General features: G+C 38.9%; 1 protein-coding gene across 2 annotated transcripts in view; it reads left to right on the plus strand.

Annotated features, from left to right (window-relative positions):
* SLC26A7 (solute carrier family 26 member 7) overlaps positions 1-19,676 on the plus strand; it is a 125,850-nt gene that overhangs the window by 91,364 nt on the left and 14,810 nt on the right. For both annotated transcript variants that reach the window (XM_020813789.3, XM_072999109.2), the window contains 8 exons: positions 168-281; positions 3,639-3,716; positions 7,435-7,530; positions 9,958-10,064; positions 10,185-10,251; positions 11,842-11,982; positions 14,874-14,922; positions 18,895-18,998. In XM_020813789.3, coding sequence (XP_020669448.3) covers positions 168-281; positions 3,639-3,716; positions 7,435-7,530; positions 9,958-10,064; positions 10,185-10,251; positions 11,842-11,982; positions 14,874-14,922; positions 18,895-18,998 — 756 coding nt within the window. The remainder of the gene's footprint in view (positions 1-167; positions 282-3,638; positions 3,717-7,434; positions 7,531-9,957; positions 10,065-10,184; positions 10,252-11,841; positions 11,983-14,873; positions 14,923-18,894; positions 18,999-19,676) is intronic.

Here is a 19,676-nt window from a genome sequence, read left to right on the forward strand (position 1 = left end):
ATTTTAGTCCAGAACAGTTACTTTTCTAAGCCATGTAGACTTTGCTCATCAAGCCCTGTTGGCAGGCTTGAAAGCCCACAGTGAGTTATAGAATGCTGCGGTAAATTAAACTCTGGATCCGATTCCACAAGACTCATCCTACGTTCTGCTTTTCCAAAACTTTCCAGGAGTTCTTGGCTCACGGCCTCAGCAATGTGATCCCTTCGTTTTTTTTCTGCATTCCAAGTGCCGCAGCCATGGGACGGACCGCGCTCCTGTACAGCACAGGAGCAAAAACCCAGGTGATGTATGTGAAAGCTCTGGCGAATCTCGAAGAGAAATCCACTTGTTACACTGGCAGGAGGAAGGGAGAAAAGCACAATGGTCCTCCACTCTCCCCAGCTGCCCTAGGAGAGATAATCTCTACTAATCAAATATTGGAGAAACCAGGACTTAATCTCACTGGATTTATATGGAGGGGGGGCGGAAATAGGTCTTGGCACTTGCAATCTGCAGATATCTTCGTCTCCCATAATGTAGGCTAATTTTCCCAGTAAATCACTATCTCGTGTGGACTTAGAGATAGTTGCCCTTTTCCTGCATTCAGCTGTAGTTCACAGCAGAAGCAGTGAAAGTATGGCTCTCCAGGAAATGTTGGCTTACAACTCCCATTTGCCCCGAATAGCATAATTCATGGCATTGGTATCCAAGGGGAATGAAGGTGCTCCCCCACAATCCTACATGCATGCATTATTTTAATATATACAGGCAAACACTGTATCATAGTTGTACCTTTTGTGCACATGATTTATGCAAATTAGGCCAGACTCCCAGAAAAATGATTGGCTAGTTGTAAAGGAATGCTGAGAGTTGCAGTCTAGGAACATCTGGAGGACTGTGTTTGCCAATCCCGTGCTTTACAAGGATGAATCTGAGGAATTAAAGGTTTCTGACTCAAATATATTCTTAATATTTCTAGACCTTTCTTATTTCCCCTGTCTTTTATTCTTCCCATACCTTATCTGTTGGCTGGCATTGTGGCTGCAGTTTGGGCTGCAAATTATGGCACAACAGACAAGCCTAAGATTTCAACCTTTCATGGTTCATGCTGTGGTTCATAGAGCTGCTTTTGGAATGAATAATTCTAGAAATCCCAGATGTTGTTACTTTTGTGCTTGTGCATTTCTTTACACTTGTGTCATCGTATGCTGGTTGTCATCCACCCTGGTTTATTCACTTCCTTCAGACTCTGTCAGGGTTGTTTACACTTGATTTTTAACCACAGGAGTTTATTCAATTATGAGGACCATGCCCTTGGGCAGATTAATTCCAGAGTATAATATGCTAAAGGATACAAGTCAATAATAACTCAACCACTTTTAAAGAACTCATCTGTCTAATTAGAGTAAAATTGTCTTAAGCTTCCAACTGCATTTCATGTACAGCATTTTGATTCTTGGATCCCACCTCAGGCTTGAACCAGTTCCTTTCTATAGTATCTGTTGTACATTTGGATGCCAAGGAATGCATGGTCAGTCATTATAGCTGCAGTCAGTTATTTGTCTCTGTATATATAAACGGCGGTGGTGGATATGAAAGGATGCAGAAAGGCGTCATGTAGGCTGCACATTCTTAATCAGAATAGCTACAAAAGTGGTGCAAGGAGATCTTTCACCCCTGCACACCCCCACTCAGAAACACACATACACACTTTTTTACTTACAGGGTCTATTGATGGGCAAATATGTAACTTTCACCCAGAACTTGAAGAAGTTCCTTTGTGGAGAACAACTCCCAGAATTCCTCAGCCAGCATATTAGTTTAATTACTGAAGATACTGGGTAGGAAGTTATAGGGAGTTATAGTAAAAAAATTGCAACTTTTCCAAGTTCTTCTTAAGTGTTGTGAAAAGAGGCTTATAAAGTGATCCAGGTCTCATCTACTCAGCCTAAGCCCTACTGAATTCAATTTACTTCTAAATAAATGCGTGTAGGATTACAATCTTAACAGTAGGCTCTTTTTCAGTGAGAAAATGTGTGAGTCCTTGTCTGGAAGTGATTTTCCCAAGAAGTAATGTTCCCAACAAAACACCAGTGACATCTAGAGCTGACATTCTGCAGTGAGATTGCCATTTCCTGAAAACAACATTCACCCCCAGCTTTTTCAGGGCATGCTGTATACACTCATTATTATGAAGCCTTTAACAAGTATCAGCTGCCTGAATCTAGAGATACTTGTACATCTGGATGAAGGCAAGCCCTGTCTTCCAACAGTGCTTTCCCTTTTGTATGTGCCAGTGGATGCTCTGGAAACATGAGTGAAGTCATGCAGCCAACCACTGGAGATATCCACAGATGAAAGGGAAGGGAATGGGAAACCATTTCTGAATATTTTATGCCCAGAAAACCTTGGAAAGGGTTGTCTTAAATCTGAAGGACTTGATGACTCACTGTGGTGCTGGTTGTGGTGGTGGTGGTTAGAGTAATCCCATTGAATGAATGGAACTTGTCATGTCAACACTTAAGTACGTGCCATTGTCCAGAATCCTATTGCTTAATTCCTTTGCTTCAGAGAAATTGTTGTGACAAACTGCCAGTCATCAACAAGATGCTGGTTACATTCCTGGATACATGACTGATGTGCAATTGGGCATGTGCCCAGGAATGCACGAAGAATCTCGTTAATGTGCAGAAATTTTCTGCCACATTGTGCAGTGGTTCTCTCATGGAAGTTTAAATTGGCAGTAAGATTCTGGCTTTTGATTCAGTGCATCTAGTCTTGTTGGGGCTAACAATTGGATCTTGCCCTTTGACAAGTTCTTTCTCAACTGTTCTTTGAGTAACCTCAGTCCCACAGGCTCACTTAAGGCAAGTGTGGTAGGCAGAACTTGGAAAAGTTGTTTTTACAGACTACAAATCCCAGAAACCCCCCTATTCAGCAAAAAAGTACCGTTTCCAAGCTCTGAACAACTAATGTTGTTCACCATTCTAATATCCACTTAGAGAAAGTGGAGGTTAAATATAAGCCCACTGTCTTTGAGAGGATGGTTTGGAGGAGAAGAATATTGCTTGTCCTTGCTGCCACTTCTCTGTTCCAAGCCCCTCGGACCCAAAAAAAGCAGATGACAGGCTTTTGTTACACATGTATGAATTTGACATGTAATCTTGTCCCCATCTGATTAATTTAAGTGGGATTCAACATACATTTCTTTGCATTGGAAGTATTATGCTAATACAAGCACAAAATGAGCCCATATTGCTTATGTTTTTTTTAAAATTCTCAGTACTTCATGCCTGTATGTTTTCCAGTTCAGAAGCTCCCCTCCCGTAGTGTCTACCTCTATATCTACAAGCAGAAAGTGGACCTTTCTGCATGTGTGTGTGTTTGTAGATTGTGTCTAAAATTTGTGTTGTTTTTTTCTGGTGGACTAAGAATAATCCACCACAGGTCAAAATCTTAAATTATCCTCAGATGCTTCCAATCTACTGACGATGTGAGAGCCAAAATCCCCATTCCTGGCTTCTTGAATTTTTATGTGTCTGCAATGTTTTGTTATACTCAGCAATTTCGACAAACCGAACACTTTAATCTTCTTTTAGACATATTTTAGAATTTGAATAATGTGATTGTTTCTGCTTTTCCTTTCTATTTGTTTTTAGGTGGCTTGTCTAATATCCTGCATACTGGTGCTTGTGGTCATCTATGCAGTAGGACCAATGTTATACTGGCTGCCCATGGTACATGTTTCCTTCTTCTTTCAGAGAAATACATCTTGTTTGCATTGCATATTTCTTATATAATTCTCAACTATTCTTTTTCAAAATGACTGCTCCACCTTTCATTATGAGTCCATGATTATTAATGCTCTCATAGATGGAAGAGAACATAACCATTTTATGTGCCAAGAACAAATAAAAAGGTATTATTTCTGTTTTGCTTGGATATGAACAGCGTTAATGGGGCTTATTGCAGATGTTTAGAATTGTTGCACGTACTATATAATTTTGCAATAGGCTGTTGGATTGGATTCTAGCATCAGGATAAAGTGTACCCCCTTATTTCATTCCTTAGGAAGGGGGACATTTATCCTCTATCTTCACAAATAAACTATCAGACACCTCACAGTAGGCATACAGAGAGAGAGAGAGAGAGAGAGAGAGAGAGAGAAACACAATACTTTGAGTTTATTTTCCATTTCTGTGGCAGTTACTTTATAGGAGGCAGTATTTCATATCTGATGTATGGCGATGACTTCTAGAATGGTCTGCCTTAGTTTAGTACCTCTTTATTCCTCCTGCCTCATCAAACCTCATGCAAGAGTTTCTGCATGTTTTGCGTGCCATTAATAATTTTTCCTTCAGAGTCCCTGTTACCAATGTGTAAAGTGTGTATAATCCCACTTCCCCATTTCTTCCAACTGCACATTTCCCAGCATTCCCACTGCACACTCTGTGCAACCACATGCTAAACCTCACCCTCACTCCCATTCTCCACCAGTGTGTCATAATGGTTCCAGTGTTGGACTAGATCTTGGAAGATCCAGGTCCTAGTTCCCACTAAGCCATGCAGCTCACTAGCTGAATATGAGATACTTATGCTCTCTCAATCAGACCTCCTTCACAAGGCTGTTGAGAAGAAGTGAAGGAAAGACAGGATATAAATGTAATTAATACATAATAATAAACAATATGATTTGGTCTAAATAATTTTAACCAGAAGGAAATCCCACTGCTTTTATTGAGATTCACCTCTATGCTTATTTCCTTGAATTAAGTTCAGTTTGACTCTGTGGGATTTAACTTCTGGAAACCAAATATACATTATAGAGAGAATCTGAAATTCATTGATGATCTAGAGATGTGATTTAGGCAGAGCCTCATGACTGAGCAATCCTACTTGCAAACGAAGCACATGTGTTTACCTTCTGATAACCAATCACACAACAAAACAATCTGATTTGCAAAATACGGGAAGTGTGAGAAACTCCAAATGCAATCAGCATTTTCTCAGCATTTAGGGAACTCCTAATGGCAAATTATTTGTAACATGCAGGTTAGTCTTTAATAAACATTTATTTGTTTATTGACAGAATTCATACGCTGCCCAATAATTATTTGATGAAACATTAGAAGGCAGTAGCTGAAGTCTTGTTGCATATTAAATACTAAGTCACAAATACTAAGTCTTTGAGTAACCTCACTCCCACAGGCTCACTTAAGGCAAGTGTGGTAGGCAGAGCTTGGAAAAGTTATTTTTACAGACTACAAATCCCAGGAGTTGACTCACCAAATCCCCACTGATTCAGTGGGTCCATTCTAGTGTGATTTACTATGCTAACCAACAGTATTTCAGTCAAAGTCACAAAAGAAGAAAAATAGTAGACAGTTTTCATCTTAATGATTCAGCTGACGCATAAAGCAATAACAGCATTAAAATGCAGAGAGTCAAAGACCATAAAGTAATATCCAGTGTTGCTAAAAGTACACAACTGATCTTTACATTTTCTATTTTATGCACATTGCCAACTTGCCTGTTCAGGAAGCATGAACCTTCCTGGAATCTAAACAAAGGACATGAGAAGCTGCAGCACAGGCCTTGGGAAAACTTTTTCTCTGGACCACAAGCTCAATATCCAGTGATCATGTAGCCTGGAAGATTCTGGGAATTGTAGTCCAAAAGAGCAACATTCCCAAATGCTGCTGTAGACACATAAAACACCATGGGTCTTAGAGAATAATAAATATCAAACAGTACGGCAAAGTAGTTAGATGCATTTCCATGGTTTGTGAATTTTTATTCAAATTTTGGCCAAAGGCCATTGAAACATTGAGTCAATACACAAAACCAATGACAAGTCAACAAAACAGCATCTTCATAACCATATATAACAAGTTCCAAAATGACTAGAATTTAAAAGATACAGGGGGCTATAAAAAGTCTGGCCTCGAGAAGGAAACAGACAATGTGGGCATCACAGAGGACTCACTGCCTTTTGTCAGCTCCTTCCCAAAGGAAGGAGGGGGAGAGAGGAAAGATAAGAGAGCTTTGCTGACCTGGAGGGGTGTTGCTGCTGTTTCCAACTTAGTTTGTGAGTCTTTGCCTTGGTAACTCTTCAAGTTACTGAGTAGATTGAACTGTTTCACCCCTTTACGAATTTGATGCCTAAACCCCAAGGTTTCATTAGGAGGAACTCTGCCACAGCACTCTCGGCCCTACTATTATGAAGGTAACTGCTACTCCCATGGAAGAATCAGAGGATATTCTGGATTTCATGTTATTGATCCCTGTGCTGCAATCTATTCAAAATGAACTGCTCCCATGCATTGTTCCATTTTCAGAACTTAAAGAATCAGGAGCTGGCATTGTATTGACGCCCTTGTGTTAGGAGCTGTTCAGCACTCATGACAAGGATGGTTTATCCCCCCCCCCTCGGATAACAACCCAGATGGGATCATTAGGGTGGTTGAGAAAGTGGGAGGTGACACAACAAAGAAACACTGGAAACAAATTAAGATTACCAACTTTGTTAATATCAGGGAGCGACATACTCATAGAGCGGACCATAAGGACTACCTTGGGAAGTCAAGTAGCCCCATAATTGACTTGCCAGACAGTGTTGTTGACAATTCTCAGATGCTGGACACCATATGCCTATCTAGTAAACTGGATTTTGGTCGTATGAGATCACTAGACTTAAGCCTCTTACCAGATGCTTTTCTAGGTGGAAGAGCCCTGTCGGATGCATCAAAGAGCCCAAGGACTACTGGAAAGGATTACGCCCTGGTAGAAGCCACTGAGGCAGAGAAAGCCCAGAACACCCCATCCCAGTGAGAGGGTTATACAACAATACGTCCACAAGAGATGATCCCTATGCTCATAACCAGACCCAATTATTAGAAATCAGGGATTTCTTATTTGACATCACTGAATGATCCCACAGAAAAAAAAATGGAATGGCCTTTGCACTACATTCTGTTTATGAAAACCTATAGAAATGTACAAAACTCTCTTGGGCAAAAAGGCACTGCTGTGCATAGAAATAGTAATGTTAAGATTAGCTTCATTTTTTTAAAAAGTTGGCCTGAAGCTTATTCAAGGCATGAGGTTTGAAAAATCACATAGTGTATTGGAAAAGATGTTCATTCACAGTCTCTGCTCATCTCTGCATAGTTTTCCTTGTGGGTTCATCTAGCATCCCAAATGCTTTTAAAATGTATCCTTGTAGTTGCCATCCAAATGTATTATTTATGATACTGTACTTGTTTGTAGGCCAGCACCTGCGAAATATGTGTGTAGTTCTTTTGTGCTTTTACATTATTTTTGGAATGTTGATATCTATAGTGCAGAAATGTTTACAGGCACTGGGAAATTTGCCTGTGCTCTTTGCCAAAATAAGGTTTGCATTTGGAGAAAATAGCCAAGTTTGCCTTCTCACAAACACTTCTTTTATTCCAGTGTGTCCTAGCAAGTATCATTGTAGTGGGGCTGAAGGGGATGCTCATGCAGTTCCGTGATTTAAAGAAATACTGGAACGTGGATAAAATAGACTGGGTAAGCAAAATTTATTCTCAGAAGATTTTGTTCATGAGGCTTTCAATTCATAGAATCCTTTCTTTTTGCTTGTTCCCCATACTGAGAATCCTCCCACTACACAAACAAATGATTTGATACTGAGATCCAATATCAGATTCCAGTGGAGTCCATTACTCCCTTTGCAGCAGTTTTTGGACACCTGAAGTGAAACCACTTGGAAAAGTGTCTGATTCTGTGTCCCAGTACAGATTATGCAAACTGGATGAAATTTCACCATTAAAATTAGTGACTGAAGTAGAAAACTTCCCAGCAAACTTGAAGAGTTTAGTTGATTTATTTAAGGACAAAAAAGTTGCTAGATTTAACGATTGGATGATTAAAATGAGATTGAAGGATCAGATTATAGTTAAACTTCAAACTAATAGATTGTCATGGTATAACTATATCCAGTTAGATAGCTGGACAAAAGAATGGGTGAAAATTAATGGCAAATGTAGAGAATACACTAAGTACGAACAATTTCTATCATCACATAAAGCTATGCAGAAAGATGCTTTGATGAAGGGAGTAGCAAGTAGAATATATAACCTAATTTTGGAACAAGAAGAAAAGAAGACAGAAATAGAAGGTTTGAAATCAATTTGGGAAAATTATTTAAAGACAGAAATCAAAATAGAGGGTTGGATAAAAATTTGGAGGATTTATTTATTTATTTATTTATTTATTTATTTATTTATTTATTTATTTATTTATTTATTTATTTATTTATTTATTTATTTATTTAATTTTATTTTATTTTATTTTATTTTATTTTATTTTATTTTATTTATATCCCGCCTATCTAGTCGGTTAAGACCACTCTAGGCGGCTAACAACATAAAATAGGCAATAAATGTATATAAAACAATTTTTACATAATAGAAACATAGAAACATTTGCAGAAGAAGGGAACAGGTGATAGGAAAGAAAATGAAGAGGACGTCAGGAATTGTCTGGAGGGAAGGCCTGCCGAAACATCTATGTTTTTAATTGATTTTTAAAGATACCCAGCGAGGGAGCCGAGGGAGGATGAGACTTTTAAGATTAATGTCGGTAAGAATAAAGGGGAAAAAAGTTAAAATCAGTTTAAGGTGGTATATCACTCCAGTGAAAATGAATATAATAAATTCAGGTTATTCTAAAGCTTGTTGGAAATGTGATGTATTATATATGGTGGGAGTGCAAACGGATTCAGAAATTTTGAAAACTGATTTTTAAGGAAATATGTGATATATTTGGAAAAGAGATTGAATTCAATTCTGAAACTGCTTTGTTGTCAATTTTGATAAGATAGAACTTGTTTATTGTTCGAAGGAATTGATTTCCAATTTTATGACAAGTGCTAGAATATTAATAGATAGATTTTGGAAAGACAAAATAACATTAGATTAGAAGATTGGTATAATGAAGTATTGTTGTTGTTTAGTCGTTAAGTCATGTCCGACTCTTTGTGACCCCATGGACCAGAGCATGCCAGGCCCTCCTGTCTTCCACTGCCTCCCAGAGTTGGGTAAAATTGCAGTGTGCCATAATGAAGTAAGGGACATTGCATTAAATGATAAATTAACTACTAAACTTAAGATGAAAAGAGGGGAAATAAGTTCAAATTTTTAACGCTATTTGGGGTAGATTTGTTGAATGTGTACTAGTGAAAGGAAAGGGGAAAGCCTCTAAACAACAATCAATACAATTTTGGAAAGGAAGATCATATTAAAAGTATTGTTCTAAGGGGTCCAGTGGGTATGGGGTGCACGGTAGTTTAGATTGTGTAATATGTTTTTGCACTTTTGTATTTTTGTTCTGAAAAAAAAATTAAAATTAAAGTACAAATGAAGACAGGAAAAAAAAACCCTCTTTCATAGTTCCAAAGCATATAACCTCAGAAAGATCACTATATTGCCATTAAACATGATCAGTTGCTAGTTCCTATGGTTCAGCTAAGGCTCAATACTTTGCATAATTTAGCTTTCTTTAGCCAGAATCCTATTATTTATCCACACCAGCTTAAAGACAATTACATAAATCTCAGTGGCAAATCGCAAGCTACTTAAGGTGTCGCTACTTGTATTCTTCACCACACACCAGTAGCACAACTTCCACAATACGAGGAATGCAAGTGCTAGCTAGCACAAGATTGACACTGAGATTTACACCAATTAAATTTTATCCGTGATTTAATAATTTTAATTTATTTCAAAAATACATTTTTTAAAAAACCCAACGTGTTTTCTTTGTGTGTGCTGCCATTATAGTGGATGAATATTCAGATTTAATATTCAGATGTGAAACTGATGGTTGGGCTTTAGGTTTGCTAACAAGGACAACAACAAGAACAATCGATAATAGGAACCATGAATCAAATGTAGGTTTGTTTAACTAATTGCTTTTTTCTTTTGCTCCTTACAGAGTATATGGGTGAGCACCTATGTGTTTACAATTTGCTTTGCTGCTAATGTGGGACTGTTGTATGGGGTCGTCTGCACAATACTTATCGTGGTTTTTCGTTTTCCGAGGTGAGACATTCTAGCAAATGTCAGAAGCCAATAACAGTCTCTTTTAATGAATCCATTAGCTCCGTTTAAGTCAAAATATACACTAGATGCTCACATTCATACTTTGTGTATTTGTTACAGAGCGACAACCTTGAGCCTGAAACACATGAAAGAAATGGAATGCAGACTCAAAACAGAAGCAGATTCTGTAAGCGTAATCTCCTTTATATTTAAACAAAGATAAACTTTGCCTTAGAAAAACGTCCTTCTCTTCTCTATCCTTTTGTGGAAACATACACATTTCAACTCTAACCCACAACCTTATACATGCAGGCCATTCTCTGTGAATGACACACAGAGAGAAGAAATGGCCTTCTTTGTCTCGTATAAATACAGTGAGAACAAAGCATCCTGCTTATATATCAAATAATAGCATTTAAAGCACTCTCTGGGCAGTTTACAATTTAATTATGCAGGCTACACATTACTTCCCCCATCCTTAGTGAGCTGGGTGCTCAACTTACTGTCCGGAGAAGGATGGAAGGTTGAGTGAACCTTGAGCCTCTACCTGGGATTGAACCCAGGTCATGAGCAAAATTTTGGCTGCGTTATGGCAGTTTAACCACTGTGCCATGAAGCTATAGTTATCTAGTAACATATAGCATCCACATGGCATGCCCTTGCCATTCAGAACACTGCTGTGTAATATAGGAATGTGCAGTCTGATGACATCTTCCCTTTCTAGCCTCCAGGTCCAATACATGTTCAGACCCATCATTAGTTTGTTTTACCTGGCAAGAGGCACCCTTTTCTTTGCTTGCTTTTTTCAAAGTTAGGCATGTTTGTTGATGTTCTAAATTTCATGCATGGCTTGCTTGAACATGTCCCCACCCCCACTGGCTAAAGTGCATTTTGGAAATATTTTGCACACATTTTAAATGCATTTTTTCCTGTGTGCACTCTTCAAATGTGTGCATATTTTGTGGAAGCATCCATAGCCTCGTGAGGATTTTGGAGAGTCCAATTTGCAGACAGTGGGAGTGAGGCAGTCCCATTGAACAGAGCTGTGCAGATCAGTGTTTAGGCAACAACTCTCAGGATTCATAGCTACCTGGGGAATTCTGCGAGTTGTGGTCCAAAAACACTAATTTTGTGCATTGAATGCAAACCTGAAAATGGATTCTTCACATATCCCTAATACAGTATAGCTCTGATGGTATAAAAATATTTTGGGAAAACCTAGAGTTTGTCTGACGGTTGCAACTGAAATCTCCTGGCCCACTGTGATTTTGTTTCTTGTGTGGCCTAAACTGTGATCTGAGGCATGACAATACCTGACTGTGTTTTTTCTGTAAAAGGTATGGATGAAAGGTGTTCCTCCAGATGGTGTTGAACTATGAGCCTCTACTATCACTATGCCACACTGAGCAAACCAATCTCATCTGATTTTTGAAGCTAAATCAGATGATACCTGGTCAGTACTTGGATGGGAGACCACCAGCAAACTTAAGGGATCTACAGCTGGAGCCAGGAATGAATTCTGCCTGAAATCCTGGAAGGCCATTGTATCCAGTCAGAGTTTATGACACTGTGCTAGATAGGTCAATAGTCTGACTCCGTATAAGGCAGCTTCCCATGTTCCTAACCCCCAGCTATTCTCACCATTGTCTGTGCTAGCCAGGGCTAAAAAGAATCACAGACTAGCAACATCTGGAGGACAAGATTTGACCCACCTGTATTAGAAATGAAACAATTTGATTGTTTAAAAGCATTGTTGTACTTTCTTGTTGTTCCAAAGGAGTCTTTGCAGCAAGTAAAAATAGTGACAGTGAATAACCCTCTCGTCTTTCTGAATGCTAAGAAGTTTCACTCAGATATATTAAAAATAATCCAGAAAGAGAGCACATGTGCGCAGCAGCTATTTGAAGATATAAACAAGGTAAGGGTTCCGTAGCCATGTAGTTGCGACTATTTGTATTTCATCAGTACTTCCCGCCCCCAAGGTTTTGTGTTCGTATTATAAAAGACAAAAATCAGAGTACATTCTAGAGTCAGACCAAGCAGTTCTTCATTGCATTTTGGGAAGTGGCCATGACTTGGGAGAGGCCTTGGAAATGTTAACTTTTTAACAACAACTCCCAGAATGACATCATTGGCATGGTCACTGGCCACTTTTGATGGGGACTCTGGGGGTTGCAGTTCTTAAAAAGTCATGTTTTCCAGCTCTCCTGAAGAGTCAAGAACACACATGGCAACACAGAAAAAGAGGAAGCTCCCAAGTCATGTGCCAAGTCAGATAACTTTTCCATCTACTCTAGCATTGCTAGGTACCATCCATGATTTCTCTTATAGGCCCCTTCCAAGTTAATTGTTCAATGATTCTGTGACTCTAGACCTCCCTGAAGATGTCAAGGATTGAAATCTGGGACTTTTGGCGTGTAAAACGTATGATCATTCTATTCATGAGGTCTCACATTTGGTCTGTGGCATGTCTAGTTAAAGGGCACTTGTCTTCTTTAATCAAGGTCTTGACACCTTGTTGATAAACAGGATTGGACACTAGACTTTTGAATAGACTCAGCAGAATAGGGTGGGCAACTTCTGACCCTCCAGTTGTGGACGGACTACAGCTTCCAGCAGCCATCACCACCATAGCCAATGGTGAGGGAAGATGGTCATTGCCATCCAACAGCTTCTGGAGGACTGTAGGTTTTTCACAAGAGAAGAAGGCAATATAACAACAAAAATGAGTATTTGTATAGGCCATCATGTCCTGTGTTTCCACGTTTCTCTTTGGCTTTGGGCCTGATGTGGCCATTAACTATGATCATTCATCTTCAGATACTCAAGGCAGTAGAGCCATTTTGATGACAAGCTTGCAACTGGACCCCTTCTCATGTGAATGCTGCCGGTTGAAGGCACAAACTCAGTCAGAGGCTCCCAGACCAAGGGAAAGTCTCCTTGAGAGAAGTGGCTTGCTTAGGAGTAGGGAAACTAGCTTGCCAAATTCTGCAGCTGAGCTGGCCATATGCTCAAAGCTGAGCTCAGGGTTGGGTCTTTAACAACCTAGCTATAGAAGACTTTTCCTGGAGGCAACATCTCTTCTAATCCCAGCTGTTGCCTGCCTGGTATGCTGATCCTTGTTGCTGACTCCCTGGCTATGAATGAATCTTTGGGTCGGTTGATTTTCATAGACTGTTGCTTTGGATTTGCTTGCCCCTTTAGTGAATCTCTGGTTACCTGACCTTCACTCTAATTCTGGAGTTCTTTGGCCTTGTGCCTTAGTTAACCAAGATCACACCTGCAATTTAGTCCACTGCAGAACAGTGGACTAAAATTTATTTATTTCCTCCTGCATAATAAGCTTGTGTGATTTGGCAAAATACAAGCTAGATTCCACTAAGGCAGAAGCAGATTCCTTCTAATGATTTTGGTTGTACAGAGTCAAGAAAGCATGAACTTGTTTTTTTTTTTTAAATTATGGATCATCCGTCACTTTACACAACCTCCAATTATATGAATGCTTACCCCTTATGGAAACCAGTGTTTGAAGCTGTGGAGTTGATCCACATTAAGAATCTTAAAGTACAACCTGAAGCAAGCCAATACAAACAATAACCTGGTTAAAGCCAGAAATCCAGAAACCAGTGTAGATAGAATACAGGATACAGGATGTGCCAGAGAGTTAGGTGGTATTTCTGGTGGTCCACAGAGCACATGCCTTTGTGTTGAAGCCCAACAGAAGTAGAAAACAAACTACACAATAAATCAAGATTTCTACCAGTACGATACAGAAGTGTGATGTGTGCTAGTGTGAAGGGAATAGCAGTCCTATAAATCTAGAAAAGGATTATACAAGTTCATGTTAATAAATAATCTTTTTCTGTTGTTTAATCTGTATATCCTATGCCTTTTAAAAATCTGATGCAACAGTGTCGGAGGCCAAGTCCTTGTATGCTGGTAGGCTCATGAAGAAACACTGAGGGTCAAACTAGATGTTAAGAGCAATGCATATTTCCTCTGATGAAACTACTTTTCCTCTGATGATGTACTCTCCTCAGAGATGGAGGACTTCACAATCAGATTTGCAAATTAAATGTGTGCTTATCTTTTAATGATTAATCTCAAAACAATGAACACTGAATGCAAGATTAAAATGTTATAAAATCATGTGCAACACAACAAATTTTCACTTTATTTTGATCTGTCTGATTTGAATAAGCAATTTCCAATATTTTCTGCCTCTGGATGAGATTATGATAGTTTTCTGCAACTTGTTTTGCATTTCAGCATTTTTTTTTTGCAAAAATTGTGTTTTCTTCACACAATTTCTATGTGCAGATGCATTGTATTTTTCACAAAATCATTTGAATTTTGCAGAAACAGAGAGAATTATACATGAAATACAGTGTCTGGGCATAAAAAACAACTTTGATGTTAAATAATATTTAGGGGTTGCTAAAGCTACTGCTGACAAAAACCTCTGATCTTTTAATTGTCATGAATGAGTAAAAATTCTGCAATTGTTTCATTGGGTTGTCCTGATACACTGAGGCAGATTATTTAAGGCTGAAAAAAATCTGGGAATATCCATTACATCCCTGGTGCTAAACAAGCAGATGTCTTTCACCATTTGAGGGAGCATTTCTTGTAAGTATATGCTACATATGTTCTTTAGTTTGACCCTCAGACATGGGAACAAACATTTCAAAGTAAACAGAGATTCATTAGTTCATTTAATTTATTAAAATATATTCATAACATAATGCTAATTTTTGCAAAAGGAAAAGGAGAAATAGGGCAATCACTTTGTTTTTCTTGTTGTTGCAGTGTGAACAAAACACTTTGCTCAATCCATTATCCAATGGAAATTGTCACGGTGAGTTAATCATTTAATACATTAATACTAGGCAGGCACTTAATTTTCCAGGTCATTTTTAGGCTGAGTGTTAATGCTTGATCAAGAATCAAATGACTCTGTGCTGCCCACATATCTTCTTGGAGATACTACATCATGTGAAAAGAGACCAATCCTTGACTTTACCACGCTGGAAATCCTGTGTATTATCAAATGAAAGAGTCAAGGTATTGTGTGGGCTCACTTACCCAATGGTCTTATATTTAAGCAGCCACCTGATTGTCACAAGCCACATGGAACTGTATGTAAACAAATGGCTGTTAAAGAAGAGGATTTTCTCTCTCTGTCATAGCACAAGACATCAAATGTCACCTAAAGGCAAGGATGCCTTCACTTCATACCTAGGTGCAGTGGGCTGGAGATATGAAGCTCTTCATCTCTCTGCCAGTTCCCTTAAGTCTGGTCTTCTTTTTCTGCTGGCTAATAACACCTGGCAAAGTATTATGTTCAAAGAGCATTTCAGAAGTAGTCTATGGCAAAGTTGCCAGATGTAGGTCAGCTCAATTTTAACTGTGCAGAGCTCTGGAATTCATTGAGACTATAGATTTGTATGCCTCTGGGCTACAGTTCTTTTCTCCTTCATAATAATTGTGTGTTTACAAGTTGATTCTGAGTTATGGTGATCCTTTTTAGGGTTTCCTCTGTATAAAGTATTCAGAAGTAGTTTATCAATATTTTTTCCAGATGATGCTCTGGAAATGTGTAGCTTGCCCAAGGCCACACAGGCTGGTTCTTCTCCCAGAAGGCACATGGGGAATTGAGTTCCCAACACCTGCAATCAGATATTCCAACTCAATGAGCTATCTAGCTAGCTCTGTATTATTTCAGATATACTCACTGGCTTGGAGCTATGACTCTTTTCAACTTTGAAAACTGGACTATGAATTTACTAAAGCTTCTCCCCAGAGAGAGGAAATATGAATTCTCAAATTGGGTTGTGCAGTTGTGCTTCATTAGCCAAGAAGCTGGTGGTTGACAGACTGTAGGATTGCAAAGAGAGTCAAACTTGCTTTAATTGAAGCTTCAGATATAGTGGAATCTGCTCCCTCAGCTTGTTGGAACAGATTGCTTAACAACACAACACATTTATTTATACCAATATGAACCATTTAAATCTATGTCTTCTTTATTTTACTGTGATGCCAAGGGTTTTTGTCAGTGTGTGTATGTGGGTATTGGTTTGCATTTTAAAACATAAGGAACCAGTTGCCAGAAACAAAGAGAAGTTGTCACTTTTCAAGAAGTCACCCATTTCCATGCCCATCAATGGTGTTTTGGTACAAGGTGACACAACACATGTGAACTTTGCATGAGATGAAAACTAATAAAAGATTTTGGAGCTGCGTGACAACCTGGGGGCTTTGAAATGTCAGCAATGATCCATCCCCCTCTATTTAAGTAAAACAGTAACCACAGGGAAAAACACACACTGGGGAATTTTCAAAGCTTTTGATGTCCTCTCCTACAATGCTTAGCCTTTCATTATCTCACTGTGGCAGAGGTTTCTTTTTTCTTTTGGACATTTTTGAATAGGCTGTAGAGAGGATTGCATTAAAGCCTAGAAGTCCCCTTAAGACTATTCTTTGTTACTGTCAGGATGGCATTTACTTTCTTTGATATTACTTTGTATTTTGCCCCCTTGCAGTGTATTTATATACACACAATAAAATAAGCCAATAAACCTCTAGAGCTGAAAGTAAAAATGCACAGGTTCATTGACTACTTTTTCAGAAGGATTTTGTGCCCCTATAAATCCATACGGTATTGGTACCTAAGTCCCTTGAATAAATTTCAGATAGCTTTGTCAAAACTATTTGGGTTAAACATTTCATATTCAGACTCTATCCATTTATTTAGGATCCTATAGTGTATGCCAACTAAAAAAAATACTTCACACATTTTCACAAAAAGCCCCCAACCCATGTTTAATAGATTATTTCAGTTCATTTAGTCATGGCTTTCCCCAATGTTTTTCAGACAAACAAAAATACTAATGATCTGCCATTTGTTCTGAGAGGCCTTTCCCCCTTGATATCAACTCCCAGAATTCTTCAGGGAGAATTCTTGGTGTACCAGCCCATAGATCCCAGAGACTTTCATTTCACTCACCTGGAAAAGGCCTCAGAGGCTATATATCTTTCTTGGCCTCATTTCCTGCTGTGATGCTTCCTGGGAGGAAGCTGCTACAGTACTACCTGAGCATGGTAGTCTTGCTTCCCTTTATACTGTATGGCTGGTGCATCCAAAGAACTACCGTATCAAGGAAGCATTGCAGCAGGAAATGAGGCCTAGAGCATTATACATGCTCAGAGGCCTTGGGCTTGTGCAGAATTCTTCCAGGAAAAGTATTTGAGAATTGTGGGAGTTGAAATAATAGCATTATAAAAAAAATTAAAACAGCATAGGTAAAGGTTCCCCTTGACATTTAGTCCAGTTGTGTCCAACTCTAGGGCGCGGTGCTCATCCCTGTTTCCAAGCCATAGGCAGTTTCCATGGTCGCATGGCCAGCATGACTAGACATGGAACACAGTTACCTTCCCACTGAGGTGGTACCGACTTAACTATTCACATTTTTACATGCTTTCAAACTGCTAAGTTGGCAGGAGCTGGGACAAGTGAAGGGAGCTCACTCTGTTGTGTGGATTCGATCTTATGACTGCTGGTCTTCTGACCTTGCAGCACAGAGGCTTCTGTGGTTTAACCCGCAGCGCCACCTTTTGAGTTACATGAGTCCAATTTTCATAGTGGAGTTGAGAACAAAGGGTGTGAAAATCTACCAAAACTCAAGTTTCTTGAAATTCTGTGATTTCCCTGTTGAATCATGTTACAACACACTTCTATCCTGGATTGTGTTTCCACGCAAGCACAAACATTCAAAGTCTATTCATCTTCTGTGTACATTTTGTCAGATTGATGACAAATTGACGTGCTTATGTATTTTCCATGTACATTGCGTATATGTACAGTATTTTGCTGTCGCTCAATTAATATTGCAAACTTGGAAAGTTGGATTTTCAATTATACTTTTCAGTTCTTTTCCAAGATTAGTGGATGCATTGTGGGCAGAAATTAGCTGATATGAATTTCTCACACATTCTTACTGAAATTGCTCCTTATTGAGGTCCAGAGCTGCTGGCCTATTTTTGTAGTGTTTTTCATTAAGCAAAAATGTTTGTGTGGGGGTTTGCAATGGTGATTATTTTCTATAGGCAAAGGAGAGTAGTGCTTAAGAGAGAGAGAAAGGAAGGCAAACAGGCAGGAAGAGATGTACAAGCTAATGAGAAAGTGTGTCTACGACAATTCTATCTTTGCCCCCTGAAGTCTCATGGAACAATGAATGGAGAACCTCTGGTGCTGCCAGAGCACCCTCTGAGGGAAGGCACAAGCTCCTCTGTTTGGAAACTTGTACTATTGATTCTTGAGGAAAAAACTGTTTTCAGTTAAAACAAGATGTGGGACTCCAAATCTTGTTTTAAATGAGAAATGCACTTTCCAGACGAACAATTCTCTCACTTCTAGGGGGAAATGCTTTGACTAGAATTACTGAGTTGAGGCCTATGGAGGCTGCAGAAATGGCTTTGAAAGAGACTTGCAAGGTCTTCTCCATCTGAATCAAATTTAAAAAGCTGGTGTTTATTGCTGGAAGGAAAGGGCCACAGTACATTGATTACTAGTACAAGTTTATTTATATGGAAATGTACCTCGTTTTTAGACCACAGTTGGGCAGCTGTTGTCTTCCAGTTGGTTTTGGCCTACTACTCCCATCAGCCCTAGCCACCAAGCCCAATGGTGATGGGTATTGCAGTCCAAAAACATTAGAAAATGGCAATAATTATAGTTCCTTAGAGAAATATTGAATTGAAGTGTAGGGATCCCAGAAAAGCATTTTAATTGCTGCTGCTTTTTCTTTTCAACTTTTAACCATCCATAAAGGAGAGTCATCGTTACAGCAGCGTTCCAGTGAAAGACATACCATAGTACTTGACTGCAGTGGTTTGACGTTCTTTGACTTCACTGGTATCTCTGTGCTTACCCAGGTGTGTACTTATGTATTATTTTATTTATTCTGTTCCTGTGCAGCTCTTTCTCTCATACAGGGCACAAGATGTGTATGATCATATGCCTGTTTTTAAATCCTCTGGATGTTGCTCGGGAGAAACTGATATTGGCTTTATCCCCACAAAGACTTTCAAAGAGAACGGCCAGGAGCCAATGGTGCTAATCCACTGATGGAGAGTTGATGGAGAAGTTGTTTTATCAACAGAATCAGGAGATTGTTTTTCTTTTCTTGTACCCTCAATGTAACTTGTTCCTTCTCCTTCTGTCCTCTGCATTACGAACTTTCTACTTTGGAAGATCTCCCAGCTTTTCTTAGGAGATATAGGAGTGTCTGAACCAGCTCCACAGAGCTACTACTCTCAATGCATGATGGTCCTTAAGGGCAAATGATTTCATGCTCAGGATACCTGAAGAAAAAACAAAAACTTTACAAAAAATAAAACATCTATTTGATTTGTCCCCTGCAGTTTACCTTTAAATATGATACCAGTAAGGACCTATCCTTATTTTTCTTATCCTTGAGAACAAAGATGAGGGGCAATGAAGTTATTCTCTTTCATCTGCTGAGAGGGCAAAGTATTTGGTAGCACTTTGTAGAAGAGAAGAACAAAACCACTTTATCACATAAATGAAAGGACAATGCATAATGCTTACTG

The sequence above is a fragment of the Pogona vitticeps genome, chromosome 4 (assembly GCF_051106095.1).
Source record: "Pogona vitticeps strain Pit_001003342236 chromosome 4, PviZW2.1, whole genome shotgun sequence".
Taxonomy (NCBI): domain Eukaryota; kingdom Metazoa; phylum Chordata; class Lepidosauria; order Squamata; family Agamidae; genus Pogona; species Pogona vitticeps.